Source organism: Hylobates moloch, unplaced genomic scaffold (assembly GCF_009828535.3).
Source record: "Hylobates moloch isolate HMO894 unplaced genomic scaffold, HMol_V3 SCAFFOLD_1, whole genome shotgun sequence".
Lineage (NCBI taxonomy): Eukaryota > Metazoa > Chordata > Mammalia > Primates > Hylobatidae > Hylobates > Hylobates moloch.
In genome coordinates, this window is record NW_026652276.1 from 185,797,330 (window position 1) to 185,819,812 (window position 22,483).

General features: G+C 38.5%; 1 protein-coding gene across 7 annotated transcripts in view; it reads left to right on the forward strand.

The window, feature by feature from the left end:
- The window catches only part of KMT2E (lysine methyltransferase 2E (inactive)), a 100,609-nt gene that overhangs the window by 12,128 nt on the left and 65,998 nt on the right, over positions 1-22,483 (forward strand). For 2 of the 7 annotated variants that reach the window (XM_032761309.2, XM_058425611.1), the window contains exons 2-5: positions 11,826-11,899; positions 12,086-12,226; positions 12,824-12,940; positions 14,510-14,694. In XM_032761309.2, the coding sequence (XP_032617200.1) occupies positions 14,624-14,694 (71 nt within the window). In that variant the 5' untranslated portion in view covers positions 11,826-11,899; positions 12,086-12,226; positions 12,824-12,940; positions 14,510-14,623. The remainder of the gene's footprint in view (positions 1-11,825; positions 11,900-12,085; positions 12,227-12,823; positions 12,941-14,509; positions 14,695-22,483) is intronic. The other 5 variants (XM_032761312.2, XM_032761307.2, XM_032761310.2 and 2 more) reach the window with 4 other exon arrangements.

A 22,483-nucleotide genomic window follows, 5' to 3' on the forward strand; every position in this document is an offset into this window, starting at 1 on the left:
GAAATAACAGATTTCAAGTGGTTCTGGAACATATCAAGATCCAAAGACCTTTGTTGTCGTGTGAGATTTAAATTCTTTTTTAGGGACATTTTGAACTCTGATAATACTATAGATTAATTTAGTGGCAGATAGTTGAGTGCCTTCCTATGTAAAAGCATCATAGTAGCTATCAATTTTGTCTTGTTCATCTTGCACATACTGCTTCCTAAGGGAAATAACTGATGATTCTGATGGTTAATATCGCTGGAGTCAGATTGTGTGGTTTTTTCAAATGTAAGCCTGTAATTGGTGTACAGTAACCTAGGTGCTGTATATTAGTATTAATCGTTAGCTATACAGTAATCTGTCAACCGTTTGATCTTTGAATTGTATGTTTAAACTGGCAAATCTCATGGATGTGATATGGTTATACCAAAAGACAAATGCTGTTTTATTGTGTAATTACTTTGAGAATAATTGTGAGAAACTGGTATTTATCATTTAAATTGATCTAGAGTGATAGTAGAAGTTACATGTCAAAGGAGATTATGTCGGCATAGCTTAAAATTTCACTTACGAAGTTTAAAATTGACACCTCTTACCTCCTAAAGTAAATAGTTCATTAAGGATTTTGGGAAAAGCAATTGTAGTTCAATCCCCAGCTACACACAGCAATTTCCTCATGCTTAAATGGTTTTTATGAGTGGCTGATGAGCTCACTATATGTGGGTTATTTTTCATTTATATATAATCCCTTTGCAGAAAGGCCCCGTCCTGTTTTTTGTTTTTTCTTTTTTGGAGACAGGATCTTGCTCTGTCGCCCAGACTGGAGTGCAGTGGCACGATTATGGCCCACTACAGCCTTAATCTCCCAGGCTCAAGCGATCCTCCCACCTCAGCCTCCCAAGTAACTGGGACTACAGGCACCATGCCACCATGTCTGGCTAATTTAAAACAAATTTTTTTTTGTAGAGATAGGGTCTCGCTAAACAGTCCATGCTGGTCTTTAACTCCTGGGATCAAGCAGTCCTCCCACCTCAGCCTTACAATGAAGCTGGAAGGTGAAAGTGAGTGTAGTCTGTCTCATAGCAAATGTACTGGTCCCTTATAGGACTCATTGTATCCACCAACATCATTCTTGACATTTTATTTTTGCCTGTATTCTACATTTTTTCAGAGATTGTGTGCTTTTTTGAAGTTCAAGATAGGCTACTCTAAAAGCTCATGTGTGTTTGCATACTGAGTATTTTTCTTATTGGATATGCGGATCTATTAATTCCATAATTCATTTTTGTGTATAAAGTGCACAGACATTTTCTTTCCTTAAGCTTCAACTCTCTAGTTGTATTATACTAGTCTTCTCATTTCCAGGTTTTTGTTTTTCTATTTACATTACCTTATGAAGAGGAGGAAGCTGATCTTGAGATATTGTAAGTCTTGGAATTAAAAGACAGGAAAATGCTGTAGAAGTAAAACTGTTTAAACTTGAAAGTATTTACGTATATATATATATATATATTTATAATTAATTTTGGTCCCTTACTGATTTTATGGGTTTGATAAGTACTTAGGAATTAAGCCTACTCTTACTTTAGTCTTAAGATTTTTATAGTAAATATTTTAAATACATCTGAAATATTAAGATAACTATTCAAATATAGTAATAGAGTTGCTGTTCTTTCACCATTTGTTTAGTGGCCAACAGTATTCTGATTGGAATTGATTATTATCATTGGACTGAATAATATAATTTTTGTATATTCTAAGAGACAACTAACATTAATAAATAAATATCTACACTGTGTCTGCATATCTTACTCTGAACAAAAAAATAGGTATTTTGCTCATTTTTTCCTGAGTGGCCTAGAGGGACTGAGACTTTTTTTTTTTTTTTTTTGTGAGACACAGTCTGGCTCTGTCGCCCAGGCTGGAGTGCAGTGGTGTGTTCTTGGCTCACTGCAATCTCCGCCTCCTGTGTTCAAGCCATCCTCTCACCTCAGGCTCTCGAGTAGGTGGGACCACAGGCATGGGCCACCATGCCTGACTAATTTTTGAATTTCTTTAGAGACCAGGTTTCCCACGTTGGCCTTGCTGGTCTTGAACTCCTGGGCTCAAGTGATCCGCCTGCCTCAGCCTCGCAAAGTGCTGGGATTACAGTCATGAGCCATCAGCCCAGTCGAGACTGAGACATTTCTGTTTTCTTTTTCCTCTTTCTTGCTTTTTTTTGAGGGATGGTCTCACTAACCCAGGCTGGAGTGCAGTGGCATGATTTCAGCTCACTGCAACCTCCACCTCCCAGGCCCAAGCAATTCTCCCACCTCAGCTTCCCGAGCTTACCTCAGGTGTTCAGCTTCACCTGCAGCACCGCACCTGGCTAATTTTCATGTTTTGTTTTTTGTAGAGATGGGGTTTCACCATGTTGTCCAGGGTGGTCTCTAACTCCTGAGCTCAAGTGATCCCTCCACCTTGGCCTCCCAAAGTGCTGGGATTACAAGTGTGAGCCACCGTGCACGGCCTGAGACTGAGACATTTCCTAGGGTCACATAGCTAAAGAGTGGCTGTTCAATAATTTGAATTAAAGTCATTTGAAAATTTTTGTAGCTTTCTATTGATCCTTATAAAGGACTAATTCTTGACAAGGTATTGAGAATAAACAAATCATTAATCAAAGGCAGCTACTTAAGAAAACTACTCTAAGGCCGGGCACGGTGACTCATGTCTATAATCCCAGCACTTTGGGAGGCCGAGGTAGGTGGATCATTTGAGGTCAGGAGTTCGAGACTAGCCTGGCCAACATAGGGAAACCCTATCTCTACTAAAATACAAAAATTAGCCAGTTGTGGTGGTGCATGCCTGTAATCTCAACTACGTGGGAGGCTGAGGCAGAGGAATTGCTTGAACCTGGGAGGCAGAGGTTGCAGTGAGCTGAGATTGTGCCACTGCACTCCAGGAAAAAAAAAAAAAACCACTACTTGAAGGTACCCTTGATTATATTGGATTGCCATAGGTCATTTCAGGTGTCATAAGAGCAATATAATTTTGTTCACTGCCCATTCCCAAGCACCTAGAGCAGTATCTAGAACATAGTGTATGTTCAATAAATATGTTAAATGAATGAATTTTATTTGATTTGGTTTTAAAATAGAATAGTTGTACTCTGAGGGAGGAGGGAAATGCTTAAACAATACTAAGAATTCCATTCTTTAGAGACAAATTACTTAGAAGTTGATAGTGACAAATCGAAAGGGTTGTTGATTGTTGGATTATTCAGATGATGAAGATGATGGTAGGGGCCATGGCGGCTGAGGGATAATGAGTCTTAAACACTGAGGAGGCACAAAAGATTGGGTGGCTGGATATAATAGGAAACTGGAAGGAAAGAAGGAGAAGAGAATGGCAATACTGATAAAAAATAGAATGAAAGAAGATGTGTGGAAAAGAAAGTTTCACTTTGAAGGCTTGATTTTTGAAGTGATGGCAGATATTATAGATGTACATCCAGTAGATGGATGGGAATAGTAAATCAAACAAATGAAAAATTGAATCCAAGATTGATGGGAGACTAATAATGGGGAGGACTGAGCCTGGGGGCAACTACATTAGTAACAGTGGCAGGTTTTGTTTTTTCATGTTCATTTGAAGGAAGGAGGAGAGATTTATGTGTTAGAAAAAGGGAAATTGTGGTTTAATCAATAATAATTTAGGTGGGTATCTTAGCCACTGAATTACAGGCTTTGAGGTAATATAGAAATACCTCAGTTCTTGTTATGGAGTCAAATAGATGATCTAATTGTGGAAGCTATGCACTTAACAGCTGTTCTAAAATAATGTCTGTCAAAATATAAACCAGTAGTTAATGTAAGTAGTGCATTCTTTAGAAGGTTAAGAATGGAGGACATTAGTGTAGAACAAGTTTTATAGCTGGAGCAGTCTTTTGAGATAAAGACTAGTCAAATTGTTATTTACAGCTGAGGAAACAGCCCTTAGGAGGTTGATTTGCCAGATGTCTTAAAGCTATCTAAAAAAATTGGGAAGGCTTCAAGGAAGCATTGATTCTTGAAGGTCTAATATGATTTTTATTGGGTGGGAAAGAAAAGGAAAAGAAAATCAGTGAATTTGAAGAGGAATGAGTAAGGATATGCCAACAATAGCAAAAAGGACTTGTATAATCAAAGGAGTTATAGATTGGATTATTAGTATGGAACAAGGTAACTTGATAAAATATCAAGATTAGGAACTTGACTGGAATTACTGTGAACTACACTTTTTTTGAATAGGTCAAAGTTATGAGGAAACTAGTGGCTTTTGAAGTATAATATTCTGTCCAATGTTGTAACCAATACTAAAATAGAGCACTGGTGTGAATGCCCTTGTAATTTTTTGATAAGGCATTCAGGCCACGTCTCAGACCTACTACATGAGAATCTCTAGGGTAAGGCCTAGGAACCTATCATTTTCTACTCCTATCCTTAGGTATATGAAAAGTAACAGTTGTGGATCTATGTTTGGGAACCAGTGATTTAAAAGCCATGTTAGTATAGGGAAAGAAACTACTTAGAGCTAAGTATTCATTGCCCAGGTCTGAGATAATAAAATGTAGACAGTACCATCAGAAAGATTTGTTTAAATTCTATTAATTAGATTTGATGCACGTTGTTTTTAGAGAGGGAAAGAAGAAAAGTCTCAAGTTTTCTAGTATGAAAGAAATGGATTCAAAATAGTGATAGAAAGCATACTTAGAAGGAGATAGAAGGAGAGTGAGGACACTGTTTTACTTGAGATTAAAGAATGACAGAATAGGCTGGGCATGGTGGCTCATGCCTGTAGTCCTAACACCTTGGGAGGCCAAGGTGGGTGGATCACTTGAGGTCAGGAGATCGAAAACAGCCTGGCCAACATGGTGAAACCCTGTCTCTACTAAAAATATAAAAAATTAGCCGGGCGTGGTGGCAGATGCCTGTGATGGAGGTACTTAGGAGGCTGAGGCAGGACAATCGCATGATCCCATGAGATGGAGGTTGCAGTGAGCCAAGATGGCACCATTGCACTCCAGCCTGGGCAACAAGAGCAAAACTCCATCTTGGGGTTTGGGGGGATTGGTGGGCGAGTGGGGAAGAAAAAATGACAGAATAAAATAATTGCCAACTTTGTTTTAATCAAAAACATGCTCTTATTTGGTTATTTAATGGCTGAAAAAGGTGGGGCATGGTGGCTCATGCCTGTAATCCCATCACTTTGGGAGGCCAAGGTGGGTGGATCACTTGAGATCAGGAGTTCGAAACCAGCCTGGCCAATATGATGAAATGCTGTCTCTACTAAAAATACAAAAATTAGCTGGGCATGGTGGTGGGCACCTGTAATCCCACCTAATTGGGAGGCTGAGGCAGAATTGTTTGAACATGGGAGGCGGAGGTTGCAGTGAGTCGAGATTGTGCTACAGCACTCCAGCCTGGGTGACAGAGTGAAAATGTCTCAATAAATAAATAAATAAATAAATAAATAAAGGCCAGGCATGGTGACTCATGCCTGTAATCCCTGCACTTTGGGAGGCCAAGGTGGGTGGATCACTGGAGGTCAGGAGCTTGAGACCAGTGTGGCCAGTGATAAAACCCTGTCTCTACTAAAAATACAAAAATTATCTGGGCATGGTGGCGCACCTGTAGTCCCAGCTGCTTAGGAGGCTGAGGCAGGATAATCTCTTGAACCCAGGAGACAGAGGTTATAGTGAACCGAAATCACACCACTGCACTCCACACTCCAGCCTGGGCGACACAGCAAGACTCTTATCTCAAAAAAAAAAAAAAAAAAAGGCTAAAAAGTAATAATGATCAAGTCTAATGGTCTATATAGCTTAAGTAAGTTAAAGAAAAATGGGGCTGGGCGTGGTGGCTCAAGCCTGTAATCCCAGCACTTTGGGAGGTTGAGGCAGGCAGATCACCTGAGGTCAGGAGTTTGAGACCAGCCTGGCCAACATGGTGAAACCCTGTCTCTACTAAAAATACAAAAATTAACTGGGCGTGGTGGCAGACGCCTGTATTCCCAGCTTCTTGGGAAGCTGAGGCAGGAATATCGCTTGAACCTGGGAGGTGGAGGTTGCAGTGAGCAGAGATCGCACCACTGTACTCCAGCTTGGATGACAGAGCGAGACTCCGTCTCAAAACAAAAAAAAAAGTGTTTGCAGGATTTTTAAAAAAAGTTATTTACTTATTTTTGTTTTACTTATTTATTTTTTTTAGAGACAGAGTCTTGGTCTGTTCCCCAGGCTGGAGTACACTGGTGCTGTCATGGTTCATTGTAACTTCAGACTCCTGGGTGCAAGTGATGCTCTCACCTTGGCCTCCCAATTAGCTGGGATTACAGGCACATACCACTACACCTGGCAAATTTTTAAAAAATTTTTTGTAGAGACAGGGTCTTGATTTTTTGCCCAGGCTGGCCTCAATCTCCTGGCCTCAAGCAGTCCTCCTGCCTTGGCCTCCCAAAATGTGGGATAACAGTTGTGAGCCACCATGTCCAGCCTAGGATTTTGTTGTTGTTTGATTATTAATTACAATAAGCTTTAACACTATTTTTTGTAAGAGTAAAAAATATTCTACTCAGTGTGTCCTTTGGACAAGTAGAATATGCCAGTGAAACAAGTTTTTCCTATCAGATTTTAAGTCAGGATTTTCTTTTAGCTATTGATTTTCAAACAGTTCTTCAGGAAGCCATAGGTGAGAGGGTGTACAGGCGTGGACATTCCCCTGCTATTTTTTTAAACCACAGATGTAGCAAATATGAAGTACAAATGCCTACTCTACCCATTGGCAGACATCACTGTGGCATTCTCCCATTATATTTGGCTTTCTTAGTACAGCACTTCAAGTGGACACTAACAATTATTGGTTAAAGCATAGGAGATTAAAACTTTTTTCATGTTACAATCAAAAAGGATGCCTAGATTTCTGTGTTAATATTTCATGTATAGGAAAATTGCTACCAATGCTCAAAAAGAGTTTGAAGGCCACAATTTTAATGTCATTTTAAAAAATTAAACTTTTAATTTTGTGATAATTATAGATTTGCATATGGTTGTAAGAAATAATAGAGAAATTCTATGTATTTTTACCCAGTGTCTTAGTCCATTTAGTGTTGCTATAACAGAATATCTGAGACTAGGTAATTAATAGAAGGTTTTTTGTATTTTTGTTTGTTTGTTTTGCTTTTTTTGTTGTTTTTTTGTTTGTTTGTTTGTTTTGAGACGGAGTCTTGCTCTGTCACCCAGGCTGGAGTGCAGTGGTGCGATCTCGGCCCACTGCAAGCTCCGCCTCCTGGGTTCATGCCATTCTTCGGCCTCAGCCTCCCGAGTAGCTGGGACTACAGACGCCCGCCACCACGCCTGGCTAATTTTTTTGTATCTTTAGTAGAGACGGGGTTTCACTGTGTTAGCCAGGATGGTCTCAATCTCCTGACCTCGTGATCCACCTGCCTTGGCTTCCCAAGGTGCTGGGATTACAGGTGTGAGCTACTGCGCCCGGCCTAAAGGGTTTTTTAGTTCACTGCTCTGCAGGCTGGGAAGTTCAAGAAGCATGGTGGCATCACAACATGGAGGAAAATCAAAAGGGAAATGGGCACATGTGAAAAAGCAGAACTCAAAGGGTGTTCTGGCTAAAATTTTTAACAACCCACTCTCTCAGGAACGAATCTATTCCTCAGAGAACTAATCCAGTCTTGCCAGAGATAATGCTGTCACTACCACAAGACTAGCACCGAGCCACCCACAGAGCCGGGGCCCTCATGATCCAGACACCTTCTGTTCAAGGCCCTACCTCTTAAAGGCTCCACATCATAACCTTGCTTCACTAGAAATTAAGGTTTCAACATGAGTTTTGGCAGGGACAAATCTTATTCAAACCATGGTACGCAGTTTCCCTCAATGGTAACATCTTGTAAAATTGTAGTACAATGTCCTGACTAGTGTGTGTTTGTTTGTTTGTTTGTTTTAAGAGACAGGGTCTCCCCTTTGTTGCCCAGGTTGGAGAGTAGTATGATCATAGCTTGCTGTAATCTCAAACTCCTAGGCTCAGACAATCCTCCTACCTCAATCTCCTGAATAGTTAGTACTGCAGGCTTGCACCACCATGCCCAGCTAATTTTTTTATTTTTGTAGAGTTTGGGTCACACACTGTAGCCCAGGCTGTTCTGAAACTGCTATCGTCACGTGATCCTTCTGCCTCAGCCTCCCAAAGTGCTGAAATTACAGACGTGAGCCAACACACCTGGCCAAGACCAGAATATTGACATTGATACAATCTTCTCATTTTATTCAGGCTTCCCAGTTGTATTTGTACTCGTTTGTTTGTCTAGATTTAGTTCTGTGCATTATGATCACATGTGTGGGTACCTGTACCCACCACCACAGGTAAGGTATAGAACAACTTTATCACCACGAGGATCCTTAATATTGTTCTCCTATGTAACCATACCTACCTCTCTCTACCCCTTTCCTTCTGAATAACCTATCCTCCATTTCTATAATTTATTACTTTAAGAATGTTATATAAATGGAGTTAAATAGTATGTAACTTTTTGAGGTTGGCTTTTTTTTGGGGCGGGGGGGAATGGAGTTTTCACTTTGTCACCCAGTCTGGAGTGCAGTGGTGCAATCTTGGCTCACTGCAACCTCTTCCTCCCAGGTTCAAGCAATTCTTGTGCCTCAGTCTCCTGATGAGCTGAGATTACAGGTGCCCGCCACCACACCTGGCTAATTTTTTTTTTTTTTTTTTGAGACTGAGTCTCGCTCTGTCGCCCAGGCTGGAGTGCAGTGGCGCAATCTCGGCTCGCTGCAAGCTCCGCTTCCCGGGTTCACGCCATTCTCCTGCCTCAGCCTCCCAAGTAGCTGGGACTACAGGTGCCCACCACCACACCTGGCTAAGTTGGTTTTTTTTGGTTTTTTTTTTGTATTTTTAGTAGAGACAGGGTTTTACCATGTTAGCCAGGGTGGTCTCGATCTCCTGACCTCGTGATCTGCCTGCCTCGGCCTCCCAAAGTGCTGGGATTACAGGCGTGAGCCACTGGGCCCGGCCTAATTTTTTTTGTTGTTAGTAGAGATGGGGTTTCATCATCTTGGCCAGACTGGTCTTGAACTCCTGACCTCGAATTATCCACTCGCCTCAGCCTTCCAAAGTGCTGGGATTACAAGTGTGAGCCACTGTGCCCAGCCAAGATTGGCTTTTTTTTTTTTTCACTCAGCATAATTACCTTGGATTCACCCAAGTTGTTGCCTGTAGTAATAGTTTGTTCCTTTGTATGACTGAGTAGTGTTCCATTTAATTTTATTTTATTGCTTTATTTATTTATTTTTTTTTGGAGACAGAGTTTTGCTCTTGTTGCCCAGGCTATGCAGTTCAGGTGATTCTCCTGCCTCAGCCTCCTGAGTAGCCAGGACTACAGGCATGTGCCACCATGCCCACCTAATTTTGTATTTTTAGTAGAGGTGGGGGTTTCACCATGTTGGCCAGGCTGGTCTCGAACTCCTGACCTCGGTGATCCACCCACCTTGGCCTCCGAAAGTGCTGGGATTACAGGTGTGAGCCACCGCACCTGGCCATAAACACAAATTTTAGACTTTGTGACTGTATTTGCCCACGTTTGTGGTGTTTTAATGCATTGTTACAGATTAAATGTAAGTTTGTTAACTAGATCAGGTTTGAGGGAGGAGCAAGGTCGGTTTTGTTAGTGCGGTTTCATTTAATGATCAGAGGAAATGCAATCCAGATATTCTGGAGTGAGATACTTAAGTATTTAATTTCCCTTTTTGAGAGAGGCAGCTGTCAATTTTTTCTTCCTTAATTGTAAATTCTAGATTATTTATTTTACCTATCATCTGGCAGGGTTTTTTTTGTTGTTGTTGTTCTTTTGGTGTTTTTTTTTTTTTTGGCAAAGTCTGTCACCCAGGCTGGAGTGCTGTGGAGCAATCTTGGCTCACTGCAACCTCTGTCTCCTGGGTTCAAGCAATTCTCGTGCCTCAGCCTCCCAAGTAGATGGGATTACAGGTGTGCCCCACCACACCCAGCTAATTTTTGTATTTTTAGTAGAGACATGGTTACACTATGTTGGCCAGGCTGGTCTTGAATTCCTTACCTCAGGTGACCCACCCACCTAGGCCTCCCAAAGTGCTGGGATTACAAGTGTGAGCCACAGCTCTCGGCCATCTGGCGGTTTTTAATTTCAGGCATACTGATGTGTAGGCTCTGGAATCAGACCACAAGGGTTCAGATCTTGATTTGGCTATTTATTAGTTATGAACTTCAGACAAGTTTAACCTCTCTACCTCATTGTAAAATGGGGATAATAAATGCACCTATACCATAGGCTTATTGTGGAGATTAAGCATTGTAAGCATTCAGAATTTGCTATCATTATTATTATAACCACTAGTTGGGGAAGTTTGAGTATCAGATAAGTGCTTGTAGAGCACTATCTGGTAGTAATGCTAGCTCAGTTGTAGAAATACATATTCATTTTGTTATCAAATTTATATTTTATAGTTTTTTAGAATCTAAAATTCTGTTGTTTTGATTACTTGGAATAATCTATTAATGTAATTGTAAGATCATCAGCCTAATCAACTTCCATTTATAGTTGAAAGAGCAGTGAAATGACTTGCCCAAGCATTCATAGGTAGTAACTTGGAATGGATCTTGATTGTCTATTCATTTTACCGTAGTCAGCTGCTGTAAATTAAATGGTAAATGAATAATAAGGGCTGTTTAATTTCCAATCTCAGTTACATGTCTCCTCAAAATTTCAAGTTTCTTTAATTATTTCCATTAGTAATTAAGCCAAAAATTTACCTGCTTAGTCTCTTAGTGATACACATCCAAAATATATACATTAATTTAAAATATTAAGCACTGTGCCAGGTGCTTATAAAGGACAGAAATATAATAAATGGCTCTTTCCTCAAAGAGATTGTTATATTGGGCACTTTTATTTGTAATTTTAGAAAAATACTTTTCCTCGTATTTTTATTCTTTCTGCCTTTTGGGTATCATATTAATCTTTAAAGTGTTACTTTTTGTTTTCTGTCTTTTTTTTTTTTTTTTTTTAAGACAGCGTCTCCCTCTGTCACCCAGGCTGGAGTGCAGTTGTGCAATCATGGCTCACTGCAGCCTTGACCTCCTGGGCTCAAACAGTCTTCCCATCTCAGCCTCCCAAGTAACTGGGACTACAGGTGTGCATCCCTACATCCAGCTAGTTTTTGTATTTTTTGTAGGGATGATGTCTCACTATGTTGCCCAGGCTGTTCCTGAACTCCTAGGCTCAAGTAGTCTGCCTGCCTCAGCTGCTCAAAGTGGTGGGATTACAGGTGTGAGCCACTGTGCGCAGCCTGTTTTCTGTTTATTTTAACATGGTCTTAAAGGCAGCTTCAGTCTTCCAGTTTTTCTGATAAACTGTTTTCTACTTTAATTGCTTTATTTGCCTTTTACTTCATTTTTCCTACTTGAGAGTCTTGTTTGTTTTTATTGTTTTTGTTTTGGTATTGTAGCCTTTGCTAAATCTGTTTTTAATATTGTATTAAAATTTAATATTTTTACAGTTATTTTTAAAATTTTTTAAATATTAAATTTAATATTGTATCCCAGTGTTTCTTTTTCCAGTTTGATTTAGTATTCAGCTTTTATTGTTGCCTTTACTTGTGTTTACATTCATTTGTGTGAAAAGAGAAGAGTAAATTTATCCTTTTAAGAATTGGCTGCTTTGTGTGAGTCACTTTGGTTTTAGGTACCATGTTAGTTAGAAGTAATTGTAATTTTATGCCATTTAAAAATAGCTCAAAACTCCTATGTTCACTTGGTTTCTAGGTCTATTCTGGATAAGCAGGTTTTGTGAAGACATTTATTCTTTCTTGGACCTCAGATTTACCAGACATCTCATGGTATTTCCTTTTATATTATTTCTTTAATGGCTGCCCTTTATTCTCAATGTATTTTGTACATATTTTACTTGTCAGCTGGATGACCAGTTTTTTGATTCACACATAAGATGTGAAACATTGTGTTAATTGTTAAGGTTGTGTTAAAAACCTTTTCCCTTTATTTATAACTTTTTTTTTTTTTTTGAGATGGAGTCTTGCTCTTTCACCAGGCTGGAGTGCAGTGGCGCGATCTCAGCTCACTGCAGCCTCTGACTCCCTAGTTCAAGTGATTCTCCTGCCTCAGCCTCCTGAGTAGTTGGGATTACAGGCACATGCCACCAAGCCCAGGTAATTTTTGTATTTTTAATAGAGACGGAGTTTCACCATGTTGGCCAGGATGGTCTCAATCTCCTAACCTCATGATCCGCCCGCCTCAGCCTCCCAAAGTGCTAGGATTACAGGTGTGAGCCACCATGCCCGGCCTATTTTTGACTGTTTTTTAAGCTCACTGTGTTAAAGGTCACATCTTTTCTGCTTACTACATTGGCTTTCCCTTTTTAAAAAAACTATGATTGGACCCTAACGAATTCATCATTTTATTAAATATCAACGACATTTTTAAGCAATGTGAGTTTTCTCGTTATAAGATTGCCTCGGTGTCTTAATACATATGACCTCTTGTCTTCTGACCTCTTGTGAGTAAATTACTGAGATCTGCTTTTCCTATTGAATTAAATTCAGAGTCTGCAGTTCTGTTTCGGATGTGATGATGTATCTTTGTCCTGAGGATAAGCTTCTGTGTTTTTAGGGAAATGCAGTTATGGGGATGTCATGTAGTCGTTTTTAATGACACTTGATTATACAGGGTGATAGTTCGTTTAGTTAATTAAGCCAGAGCTGCAGTTTCATCTCAAGTGCTCTAATGCATTCACCAATTCTTTGTAGAATGCTGTTATGTCCCAGGCACTGTGCAGTTTGGAACACAAGCAGCAATAGCACAAATAGAAATCATTGTCTGAAGGAGGTTTGTGGCAAGCTCTTTACTGAAACAGCTCAAGTGTGGTATGTATTGAGGATGGCATATTTATATAAAAAGGGACATACTAGTAAATAAATACCTAAGTAGATTATTTTAGATAAGAAATATCACTCAGTTACTTAAAAGACTTTAATAATAACTTGATTTCCTTTCAGTGTCTGCCTCTGGTAAATAAATATACCACTAAATATAGTATATACCTAAAATACAAGACTTTTGTGAGTCTAACATAAAAAACAGTGTTTCTTCAAGTAGCAATTCTTATATCTGCCTGTAATACTTAGTTACATTTGAGAATATCTATTCAGGTTAATTCCTGTTTCACAGATTATACAGATTGCGAGTTCATACATTATGGGGGAAGATTACTAAAGCGGGTAAATAACGTGTTAATAGTGGTTTGAATGCTGCAAGAAAACTAGCAGCATTGAACTTTTAAACTATGTGTAACTGGGAGAGAGCTACCAGATTACTAATTATTATAATATAAAATGCAGTAATAGACAATTGCACACTGCTTTTCAATATTTCAGGTATTACATTACAGAGACAAGGATAATGACTGTCGCTGTTTTCTAATTTATAGGATTATCTATATTGGTTTTGTTCCTGAGTTGCACCTGCATAATTTTTGAGAAGACTTTGAGTAGATATTTTATAAACATACCTGTAGCCACTGTTATGTAGTGAATTTAAATTAGAAAAATTGATGTTGAATCTAAGTATCTTTTAGTTGCTATTGTAAATTTGTTAAAAAAAAATTCATTAGTTTTTTCTACTAATTGAATTAGGGAGTATTAACTCTTTAATAATTGAACAATATTAACGGAAGAAAAAGAGAATTCCCTCAACAGTATACCTAGATTTACCTGTTATAGAAAATGAAAACTACCGTACAATAATTGAATTTATTACAAATAACATAGTTTCCCTTACATACAGATACAAACAGTAGAGTAGAATTGGTTCACATCCTGGTTTCATCTCTTAAGTGGAGCAACCTTGATTCAGTTATTTTTAAACCATGTGTAGCTGGAGGAGAGCTACCAGATTACTAATTATTATAATATGAAAATATACAATAATAGACAATTACACAGTGCTTTTCGGTATTAGCCTGTTTTGGTTTTCTTTTCCTCAGTGGTAAAATGGAGATACCTACCTTAGAATTAGGAGGATTAAATAGACCATCCATGTAAAAAGCTGATTATGGTGCTTAGTCCATAGTAAGTACTCAGTATTTGTTAGTATATTGTTAGATCACTCACTGAACAAAGAAGACTTATTTTTGCATACTGACACTATAAGAAATTACATTTTATCTTTTAAAATGAATAATTTTTGGTTCTTCACTAAATATGTCTTAGTAATCTTCTTGTGGCATTCTAAATTCATTCCCTCAGAAAGATTGTGATTTAGAAACTTTTCTTTTGATCATGATCACATAACTCAATTCCAGAAAAATTAATGAGAGAGACTCTAAGCAAATTTCAATTTATATTGAGATTTTAATAAAGAATGTTTTCTTCATGTTATTTTACTTACTGTTATAGTGTGACTGTTGCTTTTTTGTCTCCTTTTCTTTTAAACAGGGTTTGTGGATGCACTTAGATGTTTGCAATGAGCACTGTGGCTGGCATGCCCCAGTGTTTTGGATACCAATGCATAGGACTCCATAGTAATCGAATTTACCAGAGGCGAACGTCATGAGCATAGTGATCCCATTGGGGGTTGATACAGCAGAGACATCATACTTGGAAATGGCTGCAGGTTCAGAGTAAGTATTTAAATTGATTACATAAGCAAAAAAAAAAAAAAAAAAAAAACCCTTCTGGAGCTAGAAAGTAGGAAGAGGTATGAGTGGAAAATATTAAATTTCTTCTTTCCTAGCCATTTTTTAAAGGAAAAAAAAGGCGAAGTTACCTTTCTTTCTCAAACACTGAGAACATGATTGCTAACTTTGTTTTCCTTTTAAATAGCATTACCACTAATATTCATTATTGGATTGAAGTATTGACATGACTTTTTTTGACTCCAAATTTCTGAGAATCGACACATTTTTTACCAACTGTATTTTCCTATAGTATTTGATATTGTTATTCCAGTGTCACTAGAGCCACCTGCTGACAGGAGTCATTAATTTGTTGGTGCTTGGGTTCCCCCTACTCCCAGCAACAGATGGAGTTTTGCTGTGTCGCCCAGGCTGGAACGCAGTGGCTCTATCTCAGCTCATTGCAACCTCTGCCTCCCGGGTTCAAGCAATTCTCCTGCCTCAGCCTCCCGAGTAGCTGTATTATAGGCGTGTGTCACCACTCCCAGCTAATTTTTGTATTTTTAGTAGAGATGGGGTTTCATCATTTTGGCTAGGCTGGTCTCGAACTCCTGACCTTGTGATCCACTCGCCTCGGCCTCCCAAAGTGTTGGGATTACAGGCATGAACCACTGTGCTCAGCCGGTGCTTGGGTATTTTTAGTTTGAATTTGTATAATTGAAGATTTTAAAATATTTTGTATGTAATAGAATATTTTCAAAAACTTTTTACTACTTCTTTTTTCACCCAGTGTTTAACATTTTTGCTTGTGATTTCTTGACATTTAATCCACTATGAAGAAACTTTTTTTTTCTGCTGCTTTTAAAGGGAGTGTTGATTTGTTTGTACTAATTGGAGGTGCTTTCATTTAAGCGTGGGTTTTTGTATTCAAAAGCCTGCTTTAAAGTACTGTCCTTGCATTGTTTACAACTGTTCTTTTTTTGTTGTTTGTTTTGTGACAGAGTCTCCCTCTGTCATCCAGGCTGGAGTGCAGTAGGGCAGTCTCAGCTCACTGCAACCTCCAGGCTCAAGGGATTCTCATGTCTTAGCCTCCTGAGTAGCTGGAATTACAGGCGCATGCCACCACACCCAGCTAATTTTTGTATTTTTAGTAGAGACAGGGTTTCACCACATTGACCAGGCTGGCCTTGAACTCCTGGGCTCAAACGATCTGCCCACCTTGGTCCCCCAAAGTGCTGGGATTACAGGCATGAACCACCATGCCCAGCCATGTTTACAGGTGTTCTTAGGGTGATGCTGAATTTTTTATTTGTTTCATACTTAATCATAAACAATTTTTTCTTATAATTTTTTCGCTTGTAATACATACAGAGCTCATTGTATTCATGTAATGTTCCGTAAGTGTTAAGCAGCTCCCCTACTTTGAGCAATATGTTTTATATAAAATATCTTAATCATCCCAGCAAAAAGGCAGGTATTATTTTCATTTTATAAGAAATGCAGCTCAAGGAGATTAACACATTTGCCTATGGCCACATAATTAATAAAAAGTAGAGTTAGGTTTGAACCCAGAGTTGCGTGGCTCCAGATTCATGCTGCCACATAGGTCAGAAGAGTCACATTTAGTTAATAGAGGAGTAAAATGAAGTGAAATGCCACATGTGATGAACTGAAGACAATTGTCATACCAAACTTCAGTTGCTCTTTTAAATTTCTTACGTATTTTAATACAAATATTTAAAAATAATAGATTGTAAGAGAGAGAAAAGAAATGGACAGATTTTGATCACAAATCTGAAGGAGTATGTTGAGAAGTTATGGAGATTTTTTACACCTATTAATATAACAATTAGTATAACCTATTCATGTTATGCCTTCAATAACATACACTGGCTATGGTTTTATTATTGAGATGTATGTTATTGGAGGTCTTAACACTCAAAGGGAAAATCAGAGGTTTTACCTAAGATCTAAGATGCTGGTATGAGCTTCTCATCAAAACCTACTTACAGTTCGAGAGTTTATACAGAGAAGAAATTAAATTTTTAATTGGGAAGAAGAAGTTAAGTCCAGTTTCTGAGGAATTAGAGCTTATTTATTCCATCATTCTAAACTGTTCTTTTTCTCTAAATGCCCCCTCAATTTAATGGTTGGCATTTTTCCCTTTTTAGATTTTCAGTTCTAACTTACTTAAATTTCTTTTTTTTTTTTTTTTTTTTGAGACGGAGTCTCGCTCTGTCGCCCAGGCTGGAGTGCAGTGGCGCGCTCTCGGCTCACTGCAAGCTCCGCCTCCCAGGTTCATGCCATTCTCCTGCCTCAGCCTCTCCGAGTAGCTGAGACTACAGGCGCCCGCCACTACGCCCGGCTAATTTTTTTTTTTTGTATTTTTTGTAGAGACGGGGTTTCACCGTGGTCTCGATCTCCTGACCTCGTGATCCGCCTGCCTCGGCCTCCCAAAGTGCTGGGATTACAAGCGTGAGCCACCGCGCCCGGCTCTTACTTAAATTTCTGCACTAATAATATATGGTGTGTCTTAGATGATAATTTATGATGATTTTTTAATGAATGAGGATTTTGGTATAAAATAAGATTTTAAATTTGTAAAGTGGTTCCAGAAAAATGTGGCAATATCAAATAGATGATTGCAAACAGAGTAGTGGTTGTTCTTCCTTTAAAGTTTTTGACGTTAATTTAGAATTACAACACATTTGGAAATAGCCTTTTTTCATTTTTAAGAATGGAAATATTATGTAAATAATTCAGCTCAGTGCAGTGGCTTATACCTGTAATTCCAGTACTTTGGGAGGCTGAGAAAGGCAGATCGCTTGAGCCCAGCAGTTTGAGACTAGCCTGGGTAATACAATGAGACCCTGTCTCTACAAAATAAAAATTTTTTAAAAATTAGCTGGTGGTGCATGCCTGTAGTCCCAGCTACTTGGGAGGCTGAGGTGGGAGGATCACTCGAGCCCAGGAGTTCAGGCTGCAGTGAGCCATGATCGCACCACTGCGTTCCAGCCTGGGTGACAGAGCAAGACCCTGTCTCAAAAAAGTAAAACAAAATAATTCTACTTCTGATTACCAAAAATGTTCAATATATTTGTAAAGTTAGTGAAGTAATGAAAATTAAAAGTGGTATAAATTTAGGACTACCAGAATTTAGGCTTTGGGTAACTCTAGTCTAAAATAAGATCTAGTATCATTTTGTAATGTAGGCTGTTTGCTTCATTAAGTAAATAATCAACAGTCATAAATAGTACTCTGGTAAATTTCACAGGGATAGTAGAGACAATGCAGTTTGATGGGAAAAATGCTAGACTAATTTAAGTACTTTAAGGTATTTTTTCTTTGCTATTATAATACCATGTTGACTTAGAATTAAGAGTTAGGAGTTTATTTTACAAATATGGGCACTGAGACCCCAGAGTAGTTATGTGGCATGTCCCGAGGATATATAGTGACTTTAGTGGTAGAGGTAGGACTTGGATGTAGAGTTTGTGACACTTAGATCAGTCATCTCCTGGTCTGTAAAACTGGAGATTGGACTATCTGCTCTATAAAATACCTCCTAGGATAGTGCCTGATTATCAGTTTGGAGCAGCAGTGACCCTATTTCCAATAATAATTCCAGTCCCACTGCACTCAGTCCCATACCAGGCAGGACGCAGTAGCTGATCTACCAGTAGTTTTGTGACAGTGTTGTTGGGGGAGTCAATGAATTGCCCTCTGAAGATCCACTATCACCGATTCTAGGCCAGGAGAATGCTACTTTCAGTCTTCGATATGTCTGAGGGAAAGGAAACCACACCCTGATATTCCCTTGGAGCCAGATGCAAACCAGCCTTACCACACTATTTGTTCTACCTGCTTTACTTACCAAGGCTTAGGAGCAGCATGTCACCTTCTCCGGGCTCCCAGTATCACCTGAAGGGGTCAAAGGTAGGGCCTGGGTGACTCATTTGGATTAAGTTTTGACCCTTTGTCAATTTTATCTGTGCCTCTAATTCCTGTAATTGGGCACGGTCCAAAATGTAGGTCCATTCAGACGTCCAAATCCTTACGGTATTCTTCCTTTTATTAATTCTTCTACCTGCTATGTATAATTTAGTTATTACTGTGACCATGCTACCATTACATTAAGGCCCATGCTTAGTTCTCAGGTCTTCTTATATTGCCCGATCTTGCAGCAGAATTTGATACTATTGACTCTCTTTACCTTTGGCTTTAGTGAAAATACGTATTTTTAAGTTGTGGCAAAATAGATACAACATTTATCATGTTAACCATTTTTAAGTGAACAATTCAGGGCAGTAAGTACATTCACAGTGTTGTGCAGCCATCACTGCTGTTTTCAAACTTTATCATCCCAAATAGAAACTCCGCATTAACTAAATAACTCCTTCTTTCCTCTTCTCCTAGTATCTCATAACCTCTATTCTAGTTTCTATCTCTATTTGCCTATTCTAGATACCTCATATAAGTGGAATTATAAAATACTTATTCTCTTATGTCTGGCTTATTTTACTTAGCAAAATGTTTTCAGGATTCAGCCATGTTATAGCATATACCAGAATTTCATTCCTTTTTATGGCTGAATAATAGTCCATTGTATAGATGTACTATATTTTGCTTATCCATTCATCTCTTGATGTACACTTGGGTTGTTCTACCTTTTGGCTATTGTAAATAATACTGCTATGAACATACCAAGTATCTGTTTGACTCCCTGTTTTAAATTCTTTTGGTTTTATAGCTAGGAATGGAATTGCTAGGTCATAACATAATTCCACATTTAACATTTTGAGGAATCGTCGAACTCTTTTTCCATCTGGTTTTCTTTTTATGGCATGATCTCCTTTTTAAATGTTTCTTCCTTTTCTTAAATATTTGTGTTTTCTAGGGATCTGCACTTACTTACTTTTTAAACTGTCCTGGAGGTGTTATCTACTTCTGTAGCTTTCACTGTTTTTGCATGCTCATGACTTCCAAATCATCCTTACCTAATTCTCTCATGAGCTCCACTCACATAGCCCTCTGCATTACTAGACCACTTAGATGTTCTGTGAGTAGTTCAAACTTAATAAAATTAGTACTATACTAATTCTCTCTTCTTTCCCTCTTGTCCTCTCTAATAAATTCACGCCGAAAAAGCCCTCTTATTCATATATTCTATTTTTCACTCAAAGACAATACACATAAGCCATAATTTTTCTAAGAACACATAAGTCATTTGATTTTCCCGGCTTTTTACATCACTGGTTCCTTGTTGACTTTAAATCTAAATTCAGACTCCTTCTAATAGTATGCAAAGGCGTTCTTTTTTTCTTCCTTTCTTTCTTCAAACTCCTGTTTGAATGGTTTCATGGTATTCCAGTCTAGAGGTATACCAAAATTAAGTTTTAATCAGTCTCATTGAATATGTAAGTTGTTTGAGCCAAATATTGCAGTGGAATCAGCATTTTGGCATAACTTTTGTACATGTCTTTAATGATTTACTTAGAATAAATGTGATCTAGAATTACTAGGTCAAATGGAATGCAAGATCTTTTTAAAGGCTACTGATATATGTTGCCAGATTGCATTCCTGAAAGTTTGTGTCTACTCAGAAGAAGTCAATACCCTGGCAATTTGGGACATTTAGTATAGGAGAAAGTAGGTTTATCGAATTTAACCCTTGAGAGTATCACATTATGATAGCATGTAAATACATCAAAATTTACCTTGCCATCTAATTTTATGTAATATATTCTGAGAAGTTAGGACTGCTTACAATACAGTTCAACAAAATTGCCATTAAAATAGTTGTATTTTAAAACTTGATTGTCAAATGTGATCTCAAGACCATCCCTAGGCTCAAAGATTTGCTGGAAGGACTCACAGTATCCAGAATGTAGTTGTACTCATGGCTAAGATTTGTTACAGCAAAAGAATCCAAAGTGAAATCAGCAAAGGGAAAAGGTACATGGGGTGAAACCTGAAGGAAAGCAGGTGCAGGATTCCATGAGGCTTCTCCCCATTGAGGCACATAGGATGACTTAATTTCTTCAGCAATAAATTGTGACAACACATGTGAAATGTTGTCTACCAAGGAAGCTCATTAGAGGCTCAGTGCCCAAAGTTTTTCTTGAGGGATGGCACGTAGGCACCTGCCTAGAATGTACCAACATTCCAGACTCCCAGAAAGAAAATAAGTATTCAACATAAACCATATTGTTTGTATAAACAGTGTAGGCAGAGTAAGCTACCCTTAACATTTGAGGAAAGTTTCTTATCAATGTAGCGAACTGTTTACCAGCTAAATTCCCAAATGCCAGCCAAGGGTCACCCTTGTAAGGTGGCCTTTCTACCCTCTGGTAACTCTTGTCTGCACAGCTGATTTTAGCAGGATTAAGTTGAACTATATGAATGCCATTTTTATAGGTCAAAATTGGTCTGGTATCAGTAATTCTGTATTGTTCAACTTAATAGTAAGAGAAGGAGTGAATTACAATTTGTTGAGCACTGCTGTGCCAGGTAAATGTTTTACATGTGTTATTGCATTATTTTTGTACTGTGTGCCCAATATTAACTTCTTCTCACAGATGTGAAAACAAAGGCTCAGAAGGGTTAACTAACTTCCCTGAAGTCACGGGATTGTAAGTTATCAGAACTAGGGTGATATTCCTGGTCTATTTTAGATCCATGTCTTGCTTTTTCTCACTAAACCAGTGCTGTTAGATATTGGTTGAATTTGTTACTACCTGTGCTTTTCAAATACTTCTGCAAAAACAAAATATATAAAACAGATAAAAGGAAAACAACTCTGGTTGAAATGGAAGTGAAGGGCTTAGAACACTTTTAACCTTTCTTCTACCATAAACATTCCCAAGGATTCTAAGAGCTTGCACAAGACAATAACTGCTCTTAGGAAAAAGAAAAGGAAATGGAAATACCCTTTGTTTCAGCAGCTATGGTAGACAATTGTGTGAAATCCTTTTTTTTGGGGGGGGGGGGGTTAAGGGACTGAAAAAAGGACCTCAAGGTTGCACAGACTGGAGTACAGTAGTGTGATCATGGGTCACTGAAGCCTCCACCTCCGAGGCCCAAGCAGTCCTCCTACCACAGCACCCCGAGTAGTTGGGACTACAGGTACACACCACCACACCTGGCTAATGTTGTATTTTTTTGTAGAGATAGGGTTTTGTCGTGTTGTCCAGGCTAGTCTTGAACTCATGGGCTCAAGTGATCTGTCTGCCTTGGCCTCCCAACGTGCTGAGATTATAGGCATGAGCCCCCGTGCCTGGCCAAAATCCTCATTTTTTAATACCAGGAAATCTCATGATAATTTTATTCAGCCAAATGAAGGATTAAATACTGAGTTTTTAAAAAACCCCTATTGTGACATTTAAAATTTGATTATTTAAGGGGATAGAGTTTTAAAAACCTGGGTCAACATGTGACATTTAATACTAGATTTTATAGCTAGCTCAGTTTCTCCATACATTTTCTCATTTTTAAATTTAATTTGGTTCCTGATTGTTAAAAAATACGTGTGTGTTATTGAAAATCCTCTTTTACTTGCCTAATTATTTTGGAATTTAGAATTAAATTTAGAGCAAGGGTCAGCAGAATTTTCCTGTAAAGAGCTAAAGAGTAAATATTTAAGACTTGCAATGATATGGTTTCTGTTGTAACTGCTCAGCTCTGCTCTTGCAGCTGTAAAGCAGATTGTGTGTGTAAATGAATGGACATGACAGTGTTCCGATAACACTTTAAAGTGTCTACAGAATCAGGAAGCAGGCTGGATTTGACCCAGGGT